Raw genomic sequence first — 18,249 nt, 5'->3', positions numbered from 1 at the left:
GGTGTCTCTGTCCTATCAGTCTCCATGTGCTTCTTTAATTACCTAGTTGTAAGACTTCCATTCAGTTAGACTCCAGGTGGTTCTGAATGATGATTGTTCTATATTTTAGTTGTAAATTTTGATGTGGTTGTGGGAGGCGGTGAGTACCAAGGTTACATAGTATGCCATCTTGACCAGAAACCTCGGCCTCTTTCTTCCTTTCTTCCTTCCTTTCTTTCTTTCAAAACTGTCAGTTATTCTGTGGTTAAGACTTCTATCTTCACCCTTGAAAAAACCCACATTTTATCACAGCAATACATGGTCAGACTTAACAGCCCCAAATTTAAACACTTGTATAAAGTCATAACCAGTTTTATTGCAAAAGGACCCTGTACATATTTACCAATTCTAGTACCTTAATAGCTACGCAACAAGTCAATATACAGAAACATGATCATGAGAAGCAAGAAGTACCACCCATCCCTTCTGTATATTAGCAACTTGTCCCTCCTGAGCAACAGTATTCACCTCACTGAGGTCTGTGAACAGTCACTTTTTGCATTCATCCTGAGTGAAAGATGGGTTGACTTAAGTATAAATGCAACATATTATAAACAATTTCTTACCAAAAAAAGTCACAAATTAAACCAAAGTATTTTAAGGATTTGCCTTCACTTAAGCTCTCTCTCCCCTTATCCTGCCAGCCAACTGGATGTCTTTGAATATGAAGGTGACTCTCTTAGCGTGGGTGGCACATAGATTAGTATCTTCAAATAAACCCACCAGGTAAGCTAAGTAGCCTCCTGCATCGCATGGATGGCGGTACTCTGAAACTCAGTGGATTTCTGGTAACAATGGATTTCTCCAAACCCAATGGTCCTGGGCCTGTAGTGATGAGATTTTTTTCACCCCACTGCTAGAGGGGGCACTTTTCCTGGCTGCTTTAGTGGCCAGATGTGGGGCACTTTCCCAGCCATGGATTTGTGAGCAGTCTGTCTGCTTTGGGCCATATTCTTTACCCAGCTCTGAAGTCTTCGGCCGCTTCTTCAGTGGCCATGCTGCTTCTGCTGCCCAAGTTGGACCCGCAGTCATAAGCAAAGTAAAGAAGCTGCTCTGATGAACAACCAAACTGTTAGGGGCAGAAATAGAATATTGAGGACTAGCTATTATAAGAAATAAAACAAGAAATATTAACCATGCTCTGTTAACTGTGATTGTTTTGTTCTGATTAAGGAAAGCCCATTCTAACCTGGCTGGGAGTCAACCTTGGACCTGGTAGTTAACCTTGGACCTGAGAGTCAATCTTTGAATTTGGTCCATCCCCTTTCAAGAGAACTGCCTCTCATCATGGAAAGATTAACAACTTGTTGCCCAAATAATGCGCCCCAGGCCACATCACCTATTTCCCATGCCTGTAATTCCTACTTCCCCAAGTAATCTTTGTCCTACCCAATAGAAGCAGCTGACTTATGAGTGGTTGCAGATTTTTGTTGATGACCTGCTGCTCTCTTATGTTGCTTGCATTATTGGAATAAATGCTCAGATATGATTCAACCCTGTCTCTGCTTAATTGACTCAAGTAGTGACAGGCAGCCTGGACCTATTAGTTGTCCAGTTACAAAACCACTTTGGGGATGAGAGTAATTTCATAAAAAACAACAACACAAAAGTCAGGGAAAGAAGATGACTGTTAAAGGAATGTATCTCAAATGGTGAAATCTTAAACAGTGAACAGCTAATAGGAAAGAATATTTTTTTGGAGTGCAATAGAAAGAACCCTCAAGAATCATGTCATTAGGCAATTTATTTTTATCCAACAAGCCTGGCCCTGTGTGAGCCATGGGGCCCTGAAGAGAATCTGAAGGCATTTTTGGAGGCTCATGCAAAATGAGCAACACCCATTCTCTCTTCTGCTTCCTCTCTCCCAGGGCCAGGCTGATTCCACTTGCTCGTGATTCCCTCCAGAGTCACTCTTGGAGGTAGAGAATGACAAATAGGGGCCACAGCGCTTCTAACCTTCCTGGTGTCTCTCCCCTGATCTCCAGCACTGATTTCCCCCACATACATTCACCCCTCTCCCATCTCTCCCTCAGCCTTTTGAGAATTCCATTTTAATTCTGCTCATGGTAGAAAAGAATAAACAAATAAAAAGAGTCATTATTGTCAAGCTACTAACTGTGAGAAATGCTCACCTGTCTGAATTCAAATAATGGACTTGGAGGCAGAAGTATGGCGAAAACGAGACTTAATGTTTTTGAGAGTGGGTGTTTGTCTGGTTATACAGGCACACCTGGGGTGGTGAACACAGTCTATTTATTCAGTCCATCCTCCGGTTCCTCATTGGCTGAGTACTATGGGGTCACCTGTGTCCTCATATGTCCCCTAGGCCTTATTGTCTCCTATTGGGTCATTTATAAAAATTGGGCTGAGGCCTTTTCTAATTGCCTTCACCTCCCTTTGTCTAGTGGACTCTTCCTGGAAAATGCACTACCAGCCATGTGCACAGTTCTCATACCCTCTCCCCACCCACTCCCCACATTCTGTTTGCCCTGGGGAAATTCGGTAACCAACTAGCCACATACTGTTTCTTTTCTATGAAGATGAATCATAGAGGCCTGTCTCCTACACTAACTAAAATCAAGTAGGCTGAAGTATAAAGAAATTATTCTTTTCTTATGCTAACAAGCCTGGGAACGTAAACTTTTGAACTCTTCCTGTAGATAACCTTCTGACAACCCCTGAAAGATTTGGGAGAGAATGTTCATATGTCCAGATCACCTGACATTCATTATCCAGACCATCAGACATCTGGAAGATTATAATCTTGGGCCAATCCAGAAGGCAGGGTTGATACTTCTCAAACATGAATGTTTAACCATAAGAACTCTTAGCTGTTTGTTCTTTTTTGGAGCACTCTTGGTTTTGCCTAGTTGTGTTTCTGGTTTGCAAGATACTTGAATAAATCTTTATCAACTATGTCTAGTCAAGTCCTCCTGATGCATATTTGGTGGACAGCAATACCTGGCTACTGCCCAGTTTCAGACCTGATATGGCTCAGCATTAGGACCAGTGTGTAAGGTGAGGCTAGCCACTACCCAGGGCTGAAATAGTGCCACTTGTATACTAGTACTTGCCTCCCTAGGCTCACTCTTCCTTGAAACCTCTGCTGTTTTGCAAAGTATCTCCCAGAACTGGGCAGTGGGAAGTGGAAAGCAGATATAGGTCAGGAAGTGGTTTGAACTACTGGGTGCAAACCCGCGCCCCCCCTGCCCCCCTAAACACACACACACACACACACACACACACACACACACACACACACACACACAACAGCCTGAACTCACTCATCCTTCAATTCTTTTTTCACAAAGCCCACAAACTTCCCTTTTGTAATTTCCTTCTCCTTCAAGGTGATTTTCTTTTTATTTTTTATTACGAAAATTTTCAAACGTACACTGAGGTAGAGAAGACTATAATTAATCCTTAAGTGCCCACCAATTTCAACAATAATTAACATTTTGCCTATCTTATTTCATTTCTCCTCCCTATCTTATTATTTTTATTAACATATTCATTTACTGTTAGAGTATTTTTAAAGATAATTATAAGTTTATTTTAAAACGGGGAGTCAAGCAGAGAAAACCAAGCTTAATGTGTTCAGCCCTCAACCCTAGCTCCCCATTGCTACCTCAGAGTCACACCAGGTGCAAATACAATTTCATAGCCTGATATTCATTCTTCTAATAAATAATGTTGACTACATTCTTTATGCCAGAAACTGTGCTAGGTACTGAGAAAAAGAAGAGACCTAGGATAAGAACCTCTCAGTTCAGTGGGAAAGAAAAAAAGCAAAAGGGTAATACTGTTGGTGTGGCTTGATTATTTATATACTAGAGGCCCGATGCACAAAATTCGTGCAAGGCGCTCGGCCCTCGCAGCCTCGACTTCATCCAGAAGGAGGCCCGGAAGGACATTCCGGTCTAATTAGCATATTATGCTTTTATTATTATAGATTATTATAGATTATAGCTGCAGCATGAGTGTTAATTTGCTATACAGGTCTCCTTACATCTGCTTTGTGAATCTAGAGCCATATATTATTGACAAGGCCACAGAATTAACTTCTTTCTGGAAGTTTTCAAAAGGAATCTCAAGTTGGCCTTTTAAAAGCCTCTGTTTTTTGCTATCTTAAATATAGAGAAACCAAGCCAAATAAATCCTTTCCACCCAATTTCACCCATAATACAATTCTTCCCTCAACCCCCACAATGTCTTAAAGTTCCTGGTGTGCCAGGAAGTTATCTTCCTTATCTCCTGCAAAGCTGGGGTGGTATAAGTCAGGTCCTTGGCAAGTTTTTCTGAGAGCCTTTGTAGGAATTGGTTCATTATAATGGACTAGAGGCCTAGTGCATGATTGAATCATGCACGTGTAGGGTCCCCTACACGCTTTCGCTTTTCGCGGTGGAGCTGGGTCCCTGTCCGCTGGTGCACCAGGCCTTTCAGAAGCCTCTGGCTCGGCGGAGGCTTCTGAAAGGCCTGGTGCCGGAGCAGACAGGCCTGGTGCCAGAGCAGCTCCCCCGCTTTTGATGGTCCGCGGCCGCTGAGGGGGGCTACCCTGATGTTGAGAAGCGCAGGGGGTGGGACTCAATGGCCGCTGAGGGGGGCTGCTGCGGACACCTGGCTACCCTGCCGTTGAGAGGCGCAGCTGGGTGTCCGCGGCAGGCCCCCTCAGTGGCCATGAATCTGGCCGTTGAGAGGCACAGGGGGCGGGAGTCCCGCCCCCTGCGCCTCTCAACAGCAGGGTAGCCCCCCTCAGTGGCAGCAGATCCGTGCCTCTCAATGGCCGGATAGGCCACCCCAAGTCCCGCCCCCCAGCCTCCCGCCGCCCAATTGTGGGCGTAGCGGAGTGATGGTAATTTACATGTTACTCTATTATTAGATAGGATTAAGTGAGCATCATTCCCAAAATAACATTCTGGCCCTGGCTGGTGTGGCCCAGTTGGCTGAACATCGCCCTGTGTACTGAAAGGTCTCTGGTTCTATTCCTGACCAGCACACATGCCCAAGTTTTGGGTTCAGTCCCCAGTTAGTGTATGGGAGGCAACTGATGGATATTTCTCTCTCTCTCTCCCTCTCTCTCTCTCAAATCAATAAAAAATTATTAAAATAACAAAAATAACATTCTGGACAAAACCTTGGTTGCATAACTTATTTTTCCGTTATATCCTGGTAAAAAGGAGGGCAAGTTCTTACTGAACCTATGCAAATAACTATGATGAAATGAGAACTAAGGAGCCTTTTTAAGAGTTTTTGAATTCTTGGCTGGGGTATGTGGGGCAATGAGAATCAGATAACATTTAAAAATGTTTATTTCACTCAGAAGGAAAGGGGGAGAAGGTTGAAGAGGGTAAAGGAGAGATAAACGGTTATGGGAGAAGATTTGACTTGATACAGTACAAAATATAGATGATGTATTATAGAATAATTGTACACCTGAAACCTATATAATCTTTTTATTTTTAAAATTTTTTCTATATAATCTTTTTAATCAATAGAATCCCAATAAATCCAATAAAAAGAAAATAGTTATTTCAGTTAAAAAACAAACCCAGAGCCTAGTAATTTGTTATGAATTACAGAGTTTAAGAAGAAGAAAAAAGCCTTTTTTATATATCCAGAATAGAGTGTTAAAACAACAATAACATTAAAGTGGAACATTTAAACAATATTCCAAATGAATAACTACAAATTTTCCTTTTATGTTCATAAAAGAATTAAAAACTCTTTTTATTTTTTCTTATATTTTATTGATTTTTTACAGAGAGGAAGAGAGAAGGATAGAGAGTTAGAAACATCAATGAGAGAGAAACATCAATCAGCTGCCTCTTGCACACCCCCTACTGGGGATGTGCCCACCACCAAGGCACACACCCCTGACCGGAATCGAACCAGGGACCCTTGAGTACGCAGGCCAACGCTCTATCCACTGAGCCAAACCAGTTTCAGCAGAATTAAAAACTCTTAACAGCAGCTCCTTAGTTCTTATTTCATTTAGTCCTATATAACTAATTCTTGTTCTGCTAAATATTGAGCTAGCAATTTCATGAAACTATCAGCTTTTTTATTAAAAAGAGTTCTGGAAATCTTGTCTTAGTCAACTGGTTTGGTGTGAAAATTATCTAAGTAATGTTAACTCAAAACCCATACTTAGGAGTCTCTGCTTCAAAGCATTAATAGTGTGAAGTATATGGTTTGGTCCTTTTTCATGGGCCCTTCTTTGTTGAAGATACAAATTCTGGCCTGTAATTTATAGGAGAACCTTCAGGCAAATATTAGAGTAAAACAAAAACTATTTGTAAGTGACAGAACCTTAACATGCTCAGGGTTAATTTATATCTGATAAATTGCAAATGTGAAAGGTTATGAAGATTCTTAAGAAGAACAATGCAACTTACAGGGAAATTTGGTTGTTTATTTGGCATGCAAAACTGTCACAGGGGATGGATATACTATACTTATATAAAGCTATCCATATAATTTTAGTAAATATTAAACCCAGTGTGTTACTCTAACTGGATTTTCTTCTCAAAACTGGAGTTTACATGCTAAAAAAGGAAGTTTCCACCTCCTGAATTCCCACCAACTCCCTAGAGGAATCACTGGCTGGACCAGAGATTTTTTTTTTTTTACCAGAGATATTAAGATGGGTTTTTGAGACACAGGAGGTCCCACCCCCTGCCCCCATCCCCCATCTTCTCAAGTTGTGGACACTTGAATAAACCTCTTTCCCTCTCAGCAGCACCTATCTTACAAGTTTGGCTTTCTTAGTGGTAGGCAGCTGGACCTGAGGGTCATTTCCCCAGTTCCAAACCAGCTAATAAAGCCATTTCAAAAATATTTTTAGATAAAATGTCTCTAAAGATTATTATTAAGCTTATTTCATAGAAATCAGTGAATGTCACACTGATTCATAAAAATGGATGAACAGAACTTTTATAGAGCATGCAATCCAACTTTCCTAGCATAGGTGTAGGCTGTGAGAAGACAGAGAACTTGGCAAAGGAATTCATAAGTTTGATATGATTTTGGATAGTTCTTTCTGTAACCTTTGTTCTGAAGAGTGGGATGGCTGTGGTCTCTTTTATTGATCGTATGCTATTACTAAAACTCCTCCAACTCTACAGAAGATGCCAAAATCACTCAGAAAGAACAAGACATAGTGTGATAACTCCCCCAGAAGATCATCTAACAGGTAGACTTGGGACTATGCAGGGCCTGAACGAGTGAGAGCCCAAATCAGGGCGAACTGCAGTGGTTAGAGATGGGATAAGAGGATTATAACTGAAAGATCTGGCAGAGGTTGGAAGGGTTGGGTTCTGTGGATTGTAGCAGGTTTGTGTGAATTCATTTTACAAATGTGAATTTTTATGATTCCTAATAATAACTGAAAATATCCATCTTAGATATGCAAGATAGTTTTGGGCATTGATGGTAACCAATTGTTCTCTAGATCCTTGAGGAAATGACCTAAACTGAGCAGGCTATCAAGGGCAAGGCCAGAGTGTAAAAGAAGGAACAATGGGTGGGAGTTAATGGATCAGGGTTCCATTCTTGTTCTGCCTTAGGCAAGTCACTTAACATCTCAGGGCCTCAATTTTATGGTAAAACAGGAGAAATAATTCTTGCTTTTTTTACTTGGTGGAGGTGTTGTGAGGGTTATATGAGGTCATTTATGTAAAAATGAAGTAAAATGTAAAGCCATCTATTTAGCTTCCTAGAAAACCGAAACAACATTTTTGTGTGCATTGGAAGAAAAGCTCCTTCTCAGAGTGAAGTCAACCCTGGGCCAGTCTGTATAACTTGGTGAGCAGAGCATGGGTTAGGTTTCAGTCTCTACTTACCCCCTTGGCTGGACATGCTTGAATGGAGCATAATCTTCAGAATTATTTCTGCAAGAAGAATCACACTATGTAATATTATAAGGAAGCATCACTGGCAAGATGGGTTATTTTTTTAATCTTTATTGTTCAGATTATTACATATGTGCCTCTCCCCCCCCCCCCCCCCCGCCCCATAGCTCCCCTCCACCCAGTTCCCACCCCCTCCAGGCCCACACCTCCCCCACCACTGTCCTCATTCATAGGTGTAAGATCTTTGTCCAATCTCTTTCCACACTCCCCACACCCCTTTCCCCCCCCCCGAGAATTGTCAGTCTGCTCCCTTTCCATGCCCCTGATTGTGTTACATTCACCAGTTTATTCTGTTCATCAGATTTTTTATTCACTTGATTTTTAAATTCACTTGATAGATATGTATTTGTTGTCACTTTGTTTTTTATAATTTTTTATCTTTACCTTTTTCTTCTTCTTCCTCTTCTTAAAGAATACCCTTCAGGAGAGAAACCAAGATGGTGGCATAGGTAAACACTTGAAATTGCTGCCTCACAAAACCACTTCAAAACTACAACTAAAAGACAAAACAGACATCATCCAGAACCACAGGAAAGCTGGCTGAGTGGAAATTCTACAACTAGAAGGAAAGAGAAAAGCACACTGAGACTCAGAGGAGGTGCGGAAGTAAAGTGCAGAGGTACGGATGCTGGCAACTGAGAACACGGTTGTCTTTTTCAATCAGGAGGGAGACACAAGCTCCCAACTGCTCTGGACCCAGACTCATATGGGGAGAAACTGGACTGTCTGGCTTTGGGCGGAACTCGAGGGAGGCTTTTTCTCAGAGGTGCTTGCAGCAATTACCGTGGAACATTGAGACCTGGGACCTCTTAGGGCAGGGCTGAGGATCAGCCATAGCTGTTTACTGAGCCCTGAGACCCCGCCCCACCCAAGCTGTGCACAGAGGCTTTTGCATATGAATGGCCTGGCCCTTTGCAACCTAAAATTACCTAACAAACTGCAGCTGGGTAAGAGAGTTCCAGAGCCACCAAAAGAAGGCCCAAGGCCCCACAGCAGCTTGTATTGCTTCACAGCCGGGCCTCATCTGGGCACCTCCAAACCCCAAACAAAGAAGAGGAATCTGAAGATCTTTCCATAGCTCCTGCTGGGTGGCCTCAGGCAAAGGCTAAATTTGTACCTCCTTGGATCTCCCAGTGGTCATAGTGGGACCATTCAGATTACAACTCCTCAGATCCATAAAGGACACACTCAGGGGGCAGACTCAGTGAGCACCAAAGCCCCACTGAAGCAAGTCTTGCCCCATAAGTGGGTCTCCAGCACAGAAGTTCTCCCATCGTAGACACAGCTGATCCTCACAGCCAATTGGCCTGGAGGTCAATTCCTCCCAGAGATACCAACAACAATCAAAGCTTAACTACAACAAGACTGTGCACACAACCCACAAAGGGGTGCACCAAGAGTGTCCACCTCAGGTAATTAGGGAGGCTGAGCTACTGGACCCTATAGGACACCTAGCACACAAAGCCACTCTATCAACACGGGGAAGCAGCCAAAATGTGGAGACAATGAAACAAGTCACAAATGAAAGAAATGGAGGCAAGCAAACTACTGGATATAGAGTTCAAAGCCACGGTTATAAGGTTTTTCAAGAATTTTCTAGAAAACACCAATAAATTTAGTGAGACCCTCGAGGATATGAAATAGTACCAATTAGAAATTAAGCATACACTGACTGAAATAAAGAATAATATACAGAGATACAACAGCAGACTAGAGGATCGCAAGAATCAAGTCAAAGATTTGAAATATGAAGAAGCAAAAAACACCCAACTGGAAAAGCAAAAAGAAAAAAGAATCCAAAAATATGAAGATATTCTTTTTTTCGAAACCGGTTTGGCTCAGTGGATAGAGCGTCGGCCTGCGGACTCAAGGGTCCCAGGTTCGATTCCGGTCAAGGGCATGTACCTTGGTTGCGGGCACATCCCCAGTAGGGGGTGTGCAAGAGGCAGCTGATCGATGTTCCTCTCTCATCGATGTTTCTAACTCTCTATCCCTCTCTCTTCCTCTCTAAAAAATCAATAAAATATATTTTAAAAAAAAACAAAACAAAAATATGAAGATAATGTAAGAAGCCTCTGGGACAACTTCAAGTGTACCAACATCCAAATTATGGGGGTGCCAGAAGAAGAGAGAGAGAGCAAGATATTGAAAACCTATTTGAAGAAATAATGACAGAAAACTTCCCCCACCTGGTGAAGGAAATAGACTTACAAGTCCAGGAAGTGCAGAGAACCCCAAACAAGAGGAATCCAAAGAGGACCACACTAAGACACATCATAATTAAAATGCCAAGAGCAAAAGACAAAGAGAATCTTAAAAGCAGCAAGAGAAAAACAGTTAGTTACCTACAAGGGAGTACCCATATGACTGACAGCTGATTTCTCAACAGAAACTATGCAGGCCAGAAGGGAGTAGCAAGAAATATTCAAAGTGATGAATAGCAAGAACCTACAACCAAGATTACTTTACCCAGCAAAGCTATCATTCAGAATTGAAGGTCAAATAAAGAGCTTCACAGATAAGAAAAAGCTAAAGGAGTTCATCATCACCAAACCAGTATTATATGAAATGCTGAAGGGTATTCTTTTAGAAGAGGAAAAAGAAGAAAAATAAAAAGATAAAAATTATGAACAATAAATACATATCTATCAACAAGTGAATCTAAAAATCAAGTAAATAAAATATCTGATGAACAGAATAAACTGGTGAATATAATAGAATCAGGGGCATAGAAAGGGAGTAGACTGACAATTCTCCGGGGGAAAGGGGTGTGGGGGTGCAGGAAGAGACTGGACAAAAATCGTACACCTATGGATGAGGACAATGGGGGGAAGGGTAAGGACAGAGGGTGGGGTGGGAACTGGGTGGAGGGGAGCTATGGGAGGAAAAAGGGGAACAACTGTAATAATCTGAACAATAAAGATTTATTTAAAAAAGAAAGAATACCTTTCAGCATTTCATATAATACTGGTTATAGAGTTCATCTTACCTAACTATTATAACATCAAACTAGGCAATTGACATTAGCATAGTGTGTGTGTGTGTGTGTGTGTGTGTGTGTGTGTGTGTGTGTGTGGTTTTATGTCATTTTGTTTCATGTGTGGATTCATGTAACCACCACTGCAAGTCAAGATACAGAACTATTTCATCACCACAAAAATATTCCTTGTGGTACTTCTTTATAGTCACACCTACATCCCCATCCCCACCATCTTTTTTTTTTTTTTTAAATATATTTCTTTATTGATTTCAGAGAGGAAGGGAGAAGGAGAGAGAGATAGAAACATCAATGATGAGAAAGAATCATTGACCGGCTGCCTCCTGCACACCCCCCACTGAGGATGGAGCCCGCAACCCAGACATGTGCCCCTGACCAGAATCGAACCTGGGACCCCTCAGTCCGCAGGCTGACGCTCTATCCACTGAGCCAAGCAGACCAGGGCCCCATCTCTATCATCTTAACCCTTGGCAACCACTACTATATTCTCCATGTCATATAAATGGAATCATACAGTACATGACCACTTGATTTCTTCCTCCTCCCTCCCCCCATTTATCAAAATGCCTTTGGGATCCATCCAATTTGTTGTGTGTACCAATAGCTCATTCCTGTTTATTTTTATTTATTTATTTATTTATTTATTTATTTATTTATTTATTTTCTTTCAGAGAGGAAGGGAGAGGGAGAGAGAGATAGAAACATCAGTGATGAGAGAGAATCTTTGATCAGCTGCCTCCTACATGCCCTACACTGGATATCGAGCCCACAACCCAGGCATGTGCCCTGACTGGGAATGTACCCCTGACCTCCTGGTTCATAGGTTGATGCTCAACCATTGAGCCACTGTGGCTGCCTCATTCCTTTTTGTTCCTGAGTAGTATTCATGGTATATAAGCACCAGTGTTTGTTTAGCTCTTCTCCTATTGAAGGATATTTGGGCTGTTTCCAGTTTTGGGCTAGTACAAATGAAACTGATATTAACATTCATGTACAGAGTTTTGTGTGGACATGTTTTCATTTCTCTGGGATAAATGCCCAGGAGTGTGATTGCTGGGTTGTAAGTATATATTCAGTATTTTAAGAATCTGCCATACTATTTTCTAGGATGACTGTATCAATTTACATTCCCAACAGTAATGTATGAGAGATCTGCGGGGTTCTTGATCCAGCATCTAAAAGGGTTCAGGAATCTGGAAAAGTGCTGTGTGTAAATTAAATAAGAGTTCAGAGACAAAACATAATTTTGAAAGGCATTTGGGGGGCCAGTGGAGCTTGGCTAAAAATATCAAGTTTTCTTTGTCTTAGGATCCCTTGCTTTTTATTAACACAAATTGTCCAAAGGCAAGGTAGATATACACTTCAAAGGCCAGGGTTTGGTACACAGAATCCATTGTCAGATTGGAAGAATTACCTCTGGCTGTTCAGGTGTTTGGCCAGGAGGAGGCAATAACATAAAGATTAAGATGCCCTCAGCTGTCTGGCAACAAGCAACCCTTTATGCAAATATTTTTGGTGTGGGGAAATGCCCTCAGCCATCTCCAGATGATTCAGCCCTGCTGACATGCTAGAATTGGCTTCTGGCAAGATCCAGTTTCTCCGTATCTTTGCCAGTGTTTGATAGTGTCACTATTTTTTATGTGAGCCATTCTGATAAATGTGTAGTGATATCTTTCCACTGCAGATCTCTGGAGTTCTTCCTCTGCAGTCTTGTACTCCCTCTCATGCTCTGCCCTGTGACCTCTAATTGCATTGACCTCCTTGGACTCCCAATCTATATTCCCAACTTAGTGTGACCGATAGACTCAGCCTGGGTTCCTTTTCTCTTTGCCACATGGCCCAGGAACTCCAGGGAGTAAGCCCCTCTTGTTTCCCATCTCTCAGTGATCACTATCCTGCATTGCCTGTTTGCCAATATCTTGAAAATCTGTTTTTGTTTTTTTATATAACTTGTTCATTTTTATAGGAGTTTCAGGCAAATTCCAGTTGCTATTATTCCATCTTGACTGCAAGTGAAAGTCCATATTTTAGATTAATTTGAAATGAGAAATAGTGCTTATGCTTAGAATCTAAGTCTTAAAATGCTTCATTATCAATTTTCTAATCAGAGTATCTATTTCTCTATATATATCTCTATTATCTATCTATCTATCTATCTATCTATCTATCTATCTATCTATCATCTATCTATCTAGCCATCATCATAAATTTTGCTTAACTAGAAGTCAGAAGTTCTACTATAACATCTGAGGCATTAACCTCTTTGAGCCACTTCCTTATTTGTAAAATGAAGTGTCAGTCTATATAAGCCTTAATTCCTACTTTGAGATTCTAGGACAGTGATGGGCAACCTTTTCAGCTTGGTGTGTCAAACTTCGCCAAAAAACTGAGCATAACTCAGGTAGTGTGTCACTTTGAGGAAAAAACTAACTCCAAGACTCTAGTCGCAAATGTTTCATCCTCAGGAGCAGCAAATGTTTCATCCTCGGCATGTGGCCACGTGTCATCAGAAATGGCTACACATGTCAGTGCTGACACGCGTGTCATAGGTTTGCCATCACTGTTCTAGGCTATTGTTTGACTTATTCTAGAAGCAGTGAGCAGTGTTGGTAGGTACGTTACTTAGTGTGTGTTATTTCTAAATAGGAAAATGGCATTGATAGAATAATGAGCATGTGTTGGTAATATGTAATAGCAATAACAGCTATGGAATACATTTATCCTTTTATATGCAGTATCTTATATAACATTCACAATATCTCTATGAAGTATTATTCAAATTTGGAAGAGGAGAAAACTCTAGTCATAAGAGGAAAAAACAAAACTAAAAACCTGTCCAGTCTAAAGGTTATATACGTAGACTGAACACAGAGGTCATTTCTTCATATTTAATTAAGGATTACTTTCAAACAATCCCTAATAGGAAGAAAACTACTGGAGTTATAAAGAGACAGGTGATACATGTAGTTGAATATGTTACCCCTGCTGACGCTAGGCAGCCACAGGTTCATCGGAGGAGTCTTTATTCCCTCTCCATGTTGCAAATAGACCTCACCAAAACGAATGGGCAAAATGGGCACTAAAGAAGAATACCACAAACAAATTGTGAGGATGAAATGAAATAAATGCCCTACATGAAGTAAGTGCTCAATATTGATAGTTGTTTTTATTATTATTGCTGTAAATTGTCAATATCAGCACTGCAAAAGACCAACTTGGTAGACTTTGCTGATCACAGAAAAGGCTCCCAGACCACCATTTGAAAACTCTAGCTTGAATGACAAAATAAAACATTCTCCATCAAGGGGCTTGCTTATGTCTTTGAGAGGGTTTGTATGGTGCTTTATTAGTTTCCGAAGTGCTTTTAAAAATATTAACTCATGATGTCACTTTTAGTTAAAGAAGTGATTGAGTAAGCATTGTAAACTTCCTAGTTTTACTCATCCAGGTTATAGGGACTGATAGTGATGGTGCAGCTTTGGATATTCTCTTTTCTAGGGCTAAATTATCAGAATTGAAAAATCTAGATATTCTTATGGGAAATTGGCAGAGGAGTGGAGAGTGGAAAACTCAGATAGGCTGCATAGGAAAGATATGTAAAAACTTATGATTGACTCATACTCCAAATGTTCAAATGTTCTAAAATGTGAAAAGCAAAATAGCCATTTTGGTGAGATGACCCAAATAAAGGCCAAAGATTTTGACATTCCAGAAGTGACAGGAAATAATTAAAGGATATGGAGAATGTAAGGAAATGGCTTGGTTTAAAATCCATGGGCAAGATCAGGGTGCTGTGAACCACAGAAGAGTGGGTGTAACTCAGGAATAGAACAATTTATTGGCAAAATCAAACTGCAGTTTCCCAGGGTCAAGACATTTCCTGCCTTGGATGTCTGGGTCTGTCTCAATGCCAAAATAGCCTTACTTCAGAGTGCCTGTGGGAGCAGAAAGGAGAATTGGCTTAGTGTGTTTACGCTGAGTGGGGGAAGTGAGAGGGGCGTAGGCTTAGGAATAAGTCTGGGTTTAAGAGCATGTGGACCACAAGGTGGTAATCACTTTTCTGAAGACCAACATCCAATGCACTTCTCAGCGGGAAGGCAACCCTGGGAGAGAAGAACTTGTTAAACAAGAGGAAACAATTTTGGAAGCTACTTAAGTGTGCAGGTAAGTCACAGTGGTGTTGGGTGCCCCAGGGAACAACATAGACTATACTTTCTCTTTTAAAAATTAAAAAAAAATTGAAATATTTTCAATTTTAAAGAAAAATTACAATAATGATATAAGAAATCCTGAATATTTTTTATCCAGATACATTATTAAAAAAAATCTTTTTCTACTTTTTAAAAATAATTTTCTTTCTCTCTAAACACTTGTACCCATATGCATATATACATAGAACCTATATTGTGAACCGCATGGGGTTTGAGAATAGTTTGAATACACCATGCCCCTTTGCTCCTTAATATTTCAGGGTTCATTTCCTAAGAACAATGATTCTCTTAAATAATGATAATACAATTTTACAAATTCAGTATATCAAGCATTGATACAATATTCCTACCTACTCAACAGATTATAGCAATTTTTTTTCTTTTAGGGAAGGCCTTTTTTTTTTTAAATACATTTGTGGTTTTTTATTATTTATTTATTTATTTATTTATTTATTTATTTATTTATTTGTTAGGGTTAGGATTAGGGTTAGGGTTTGGCTCAGGTTAGGGTTAGGGTTAGGGTTCGGGTTAGGGTTCGGCTCAGGTTCATTTGTGGTTTTTAAAAATATATATTTATTGATTTCAGAGAGGAAGGAAGAGGGAGAGAGGGATAGAAACATTCATGGTGAGAGAGAATCATTGATCCACCAGGGAGCGGGCCTACGCTGGCAGGTGGACATCCCCTGAAGACTCCCAGGCTGCCAGAGGGATGTCTGACTGCCAGCTTAGACCTGATCCCCTGGGGAGTGGACCTAAGCTGGCCAGTGGACATCCCCTGTGGGCTCCCGGACTGTGAGAGGGCACAGGCTGGGCTGAGGGACCCATCCAGTGCACAAATTTTTGTGTACCGGGCCTCTAGTCTATAATAACTTCTCTCAAGGAAAGTGTGACACTGTAGTTGTTTGTCTTCTCAACCAGCTTCTTGGATTACTTGGAACTAATTTCTGTTGAGAGTCAACTTCCCTCTACTGTTGCCCCACAGATGAACCAATTTTAGAACCACTTCCCCTGGTTCTTCCTGTTCTGTAGGATCCACACGTCATTACACAACAACAGGGAATGTGGTGTGGAGGGACAGGAGGTGACTTGAGGGGCATGGGGTAATGTAGGGAAAGGGAGAGGCGATGCCAAAGGCTTTGCTGTCAGGGTTTAAGGAGCCTAGGGTCTTTTTTTTATTTTTTTATTTTTTTTTATAATATATTTTATTGATTTTTTACAGAGAGGAAGGGAGAGGGATAGAAAGCTAGAAACATCGATGAGAGAGAAACATCGACCAGCTGCCTCCTGCACACCCCCTACCGGGGATGTGCCCGCAACCAAGGTACATGCCCTTGACCGGAATCGAACCCGGGACCCTTCAGTCCACAGGCCGACGCTCTATCCACTGAGCCAAACCGGTTTTGGCGGAGCCTAGGGTCTTTAGTGGAGCCAAGTTTCATCTCAAAGTCAGTCCTTCCTTTTCCCTCCTTCCCTCCAGGAAAAATGAAGCTGACTCTGGTGCAAATCTTTTTTATGATGTTGCTGCTGTTGCTGGGCCTTGGGATGGGCCTAGGTTTGGGCCTTCGGATGGCTGCAGCGGTCCTGGAGGATAGTGATCAATCCCTGAATGAATTTTGGTCCAGTGACTCACAGGACAAGGCTGGAGCCACTAAGGAGGGAGAGGGCACCCGAACAACAGAAACCCTGCTGCTTAGCAACAAAGGAGTGGTACAACCTGGCTGGCCTGAAGAGACCATCGTCAATGAAGATGAAGTTGGAGGAAACAAGATGCTCAGAGCTGAGGCTCTTTCTCAGAGTAACAAAGACTATCCCAGGCTTGACCTGATGGCCCGGGAATGCAATTCCATGATGGCACACAAGATGAAGGAGCACAACCACACATGCATCACCCAGTACACATTCATCCACGAGGAGCTAGATACAGTCAAAGCTGTCTGTAAGGGTCCTGTCATTGCCTGTGAGCTCCAGGGAGGCAAATGTCACAAAAGCTCTCGTCCTTTTGATTTGACATTTTGCAGGTTATCCAAACCAGGCCAAGTCACTCCTCACTGCAATTACCTAACTTTCATTTTTGAAAAGTTCATTATTATATCCTGTAATGACATGAAGGTCCAGGTAATGCCTAGATAATGAAGCAACTTACTTTCTTCTTTTTCTTCACCTTCTCCTCTTCCTCTTTCCACTTCCTCTTTTCCTGCTGTTTTCCTCTTCTTAGGTATTCTGCAATAAAGGTTCTGGGAAGAAAGACTGGCCTATTTTTTTATTATCCCCTCATGAAAACACAATTCTTCTTTGCCCCAGGTTTCACATCACTTGTATTGTGTTCCTGGGATTAGCAGTGGTAGAGTAGGTTAATGATATCTAGATAGGTTCTTCCTCTCATCCTATCTCCTCCCCTGGAAAGAGATTGGTGAAGAAATAAATGTATTCCTGTGGTCCTGGTCATTAGTCTGTTCCTGGTCTGTTTGCCTTTGGTTGTGGACTACAAGAGTTTAATGCATCCCTTACCCATGTCTTTCCCTGCTACCCACCCTGAATCTCTAGGGTGATAAACCTGGACTTTCCACACAGCACTTCTCTGCTGCAGATGCAAACTAAAGTAATTGCATCTCTGACTGCATCTGGAGAACTATGTGGAATGGGTGTTTTTCTTTCTTTTTTTTCCTTTTTATTGGCTTTATTGGGGTAACACTGGTTAACAAACTTATCCAGGTTCAGTTGCACAATTCCACAACATATCATCTGTACGCTGCATTGTGCGTTCACCACCCCAAGTGAAGAGAACGGGGTCTGAATAGGGCCTAGATTTAGGAATTTAGGGGTCGGCTGGTAAGGTGTTATGTTCTTGCAGACCAAGACAGAACTCATTCTAGTGTCTTAATAGTTCACCATACAATGAATTGTGTAGCTTTTGGTTAAGAAGAAGTCAAACTTGGGACGCTTTCACATTTCATTACCAACCCTAAATGCTTTTGGTTCCCCCACTGGACAGATTCCCAACTTGGCTAATAGTCTCTGACATGCACTCTTCTTTCTTCTCCTCCCACCTCACATAGAAAGTCGCCCTCTGGTGTCTGGGACAAACAGTGAC

The 18,249-nt window shown here is 41.5% G+C and overlaps 1 protein-coding gene and 1 pseudogene across 2 annotated transcripts; one reads left to right on the top strand and one right to left on the bottom strand.

Moving 5' to 3' along the window:
* Positions 1 to 654: 654 nt before the first annotated feature.
* LOC307097993 (histone H3.3A-like) lies at positions 655 to 989 on the bottom strand (annotated as a pseudogene). The gene has a single exon. The product of its transcript is annotated as a histone H3.3A-like (transcript).
* Positions 990 to 14,974: 13,985 nt separating this feature from the next.
* On the top strand, positions 14,975 to 17,547 carry RNASE10 (ribonuclease A family member 10 (inactive)). Its single transcript, XM_079768315.1, has 2 exons — positions 14,975 to 15,111; positions 16,636 to 17,547. Exon 2 carries the CDS (start codon positions 16,641 to 16,643, stop codon positions 17,286 to 17,288), a length of 648 nt encoding a protein of 215 aa, XP_079624441.1. The 5' UTR covers positions 14,975 to 15,111; positions 16,636 to 16,640; the 3' UTR covers positions 17,289 to 17,547.
* The last annotated feature ends 702 nt before the right edge of the window (positions 17,548 to 18,249 follow it).

This window comes from Cnephaeus nilssonii (genome assembly GCF_951640355.1).
Source record: "Cnephaeus nilssonii genome assembly, chromosome: 4".
Classification (NCBI taxonomy): Eukaryota; Metazoa; Chordata; class Mammalia; order Chiroptera; family Vespertilionidae; genus Cnephaeus; species Cnephaeus nilssonii.
This window is presented reverse-complemented; position numbering and strand designations above follow the sequence as displayed.

Coding starts and splice junctions, on each gene's coding strand:
- RNASE10 (XM_079768315.1), top strand. CDS start 16,641: ATGAAGCTGACTCTGGTGCAAATCTTTTTTATGATGTTGCTGCTGTTG.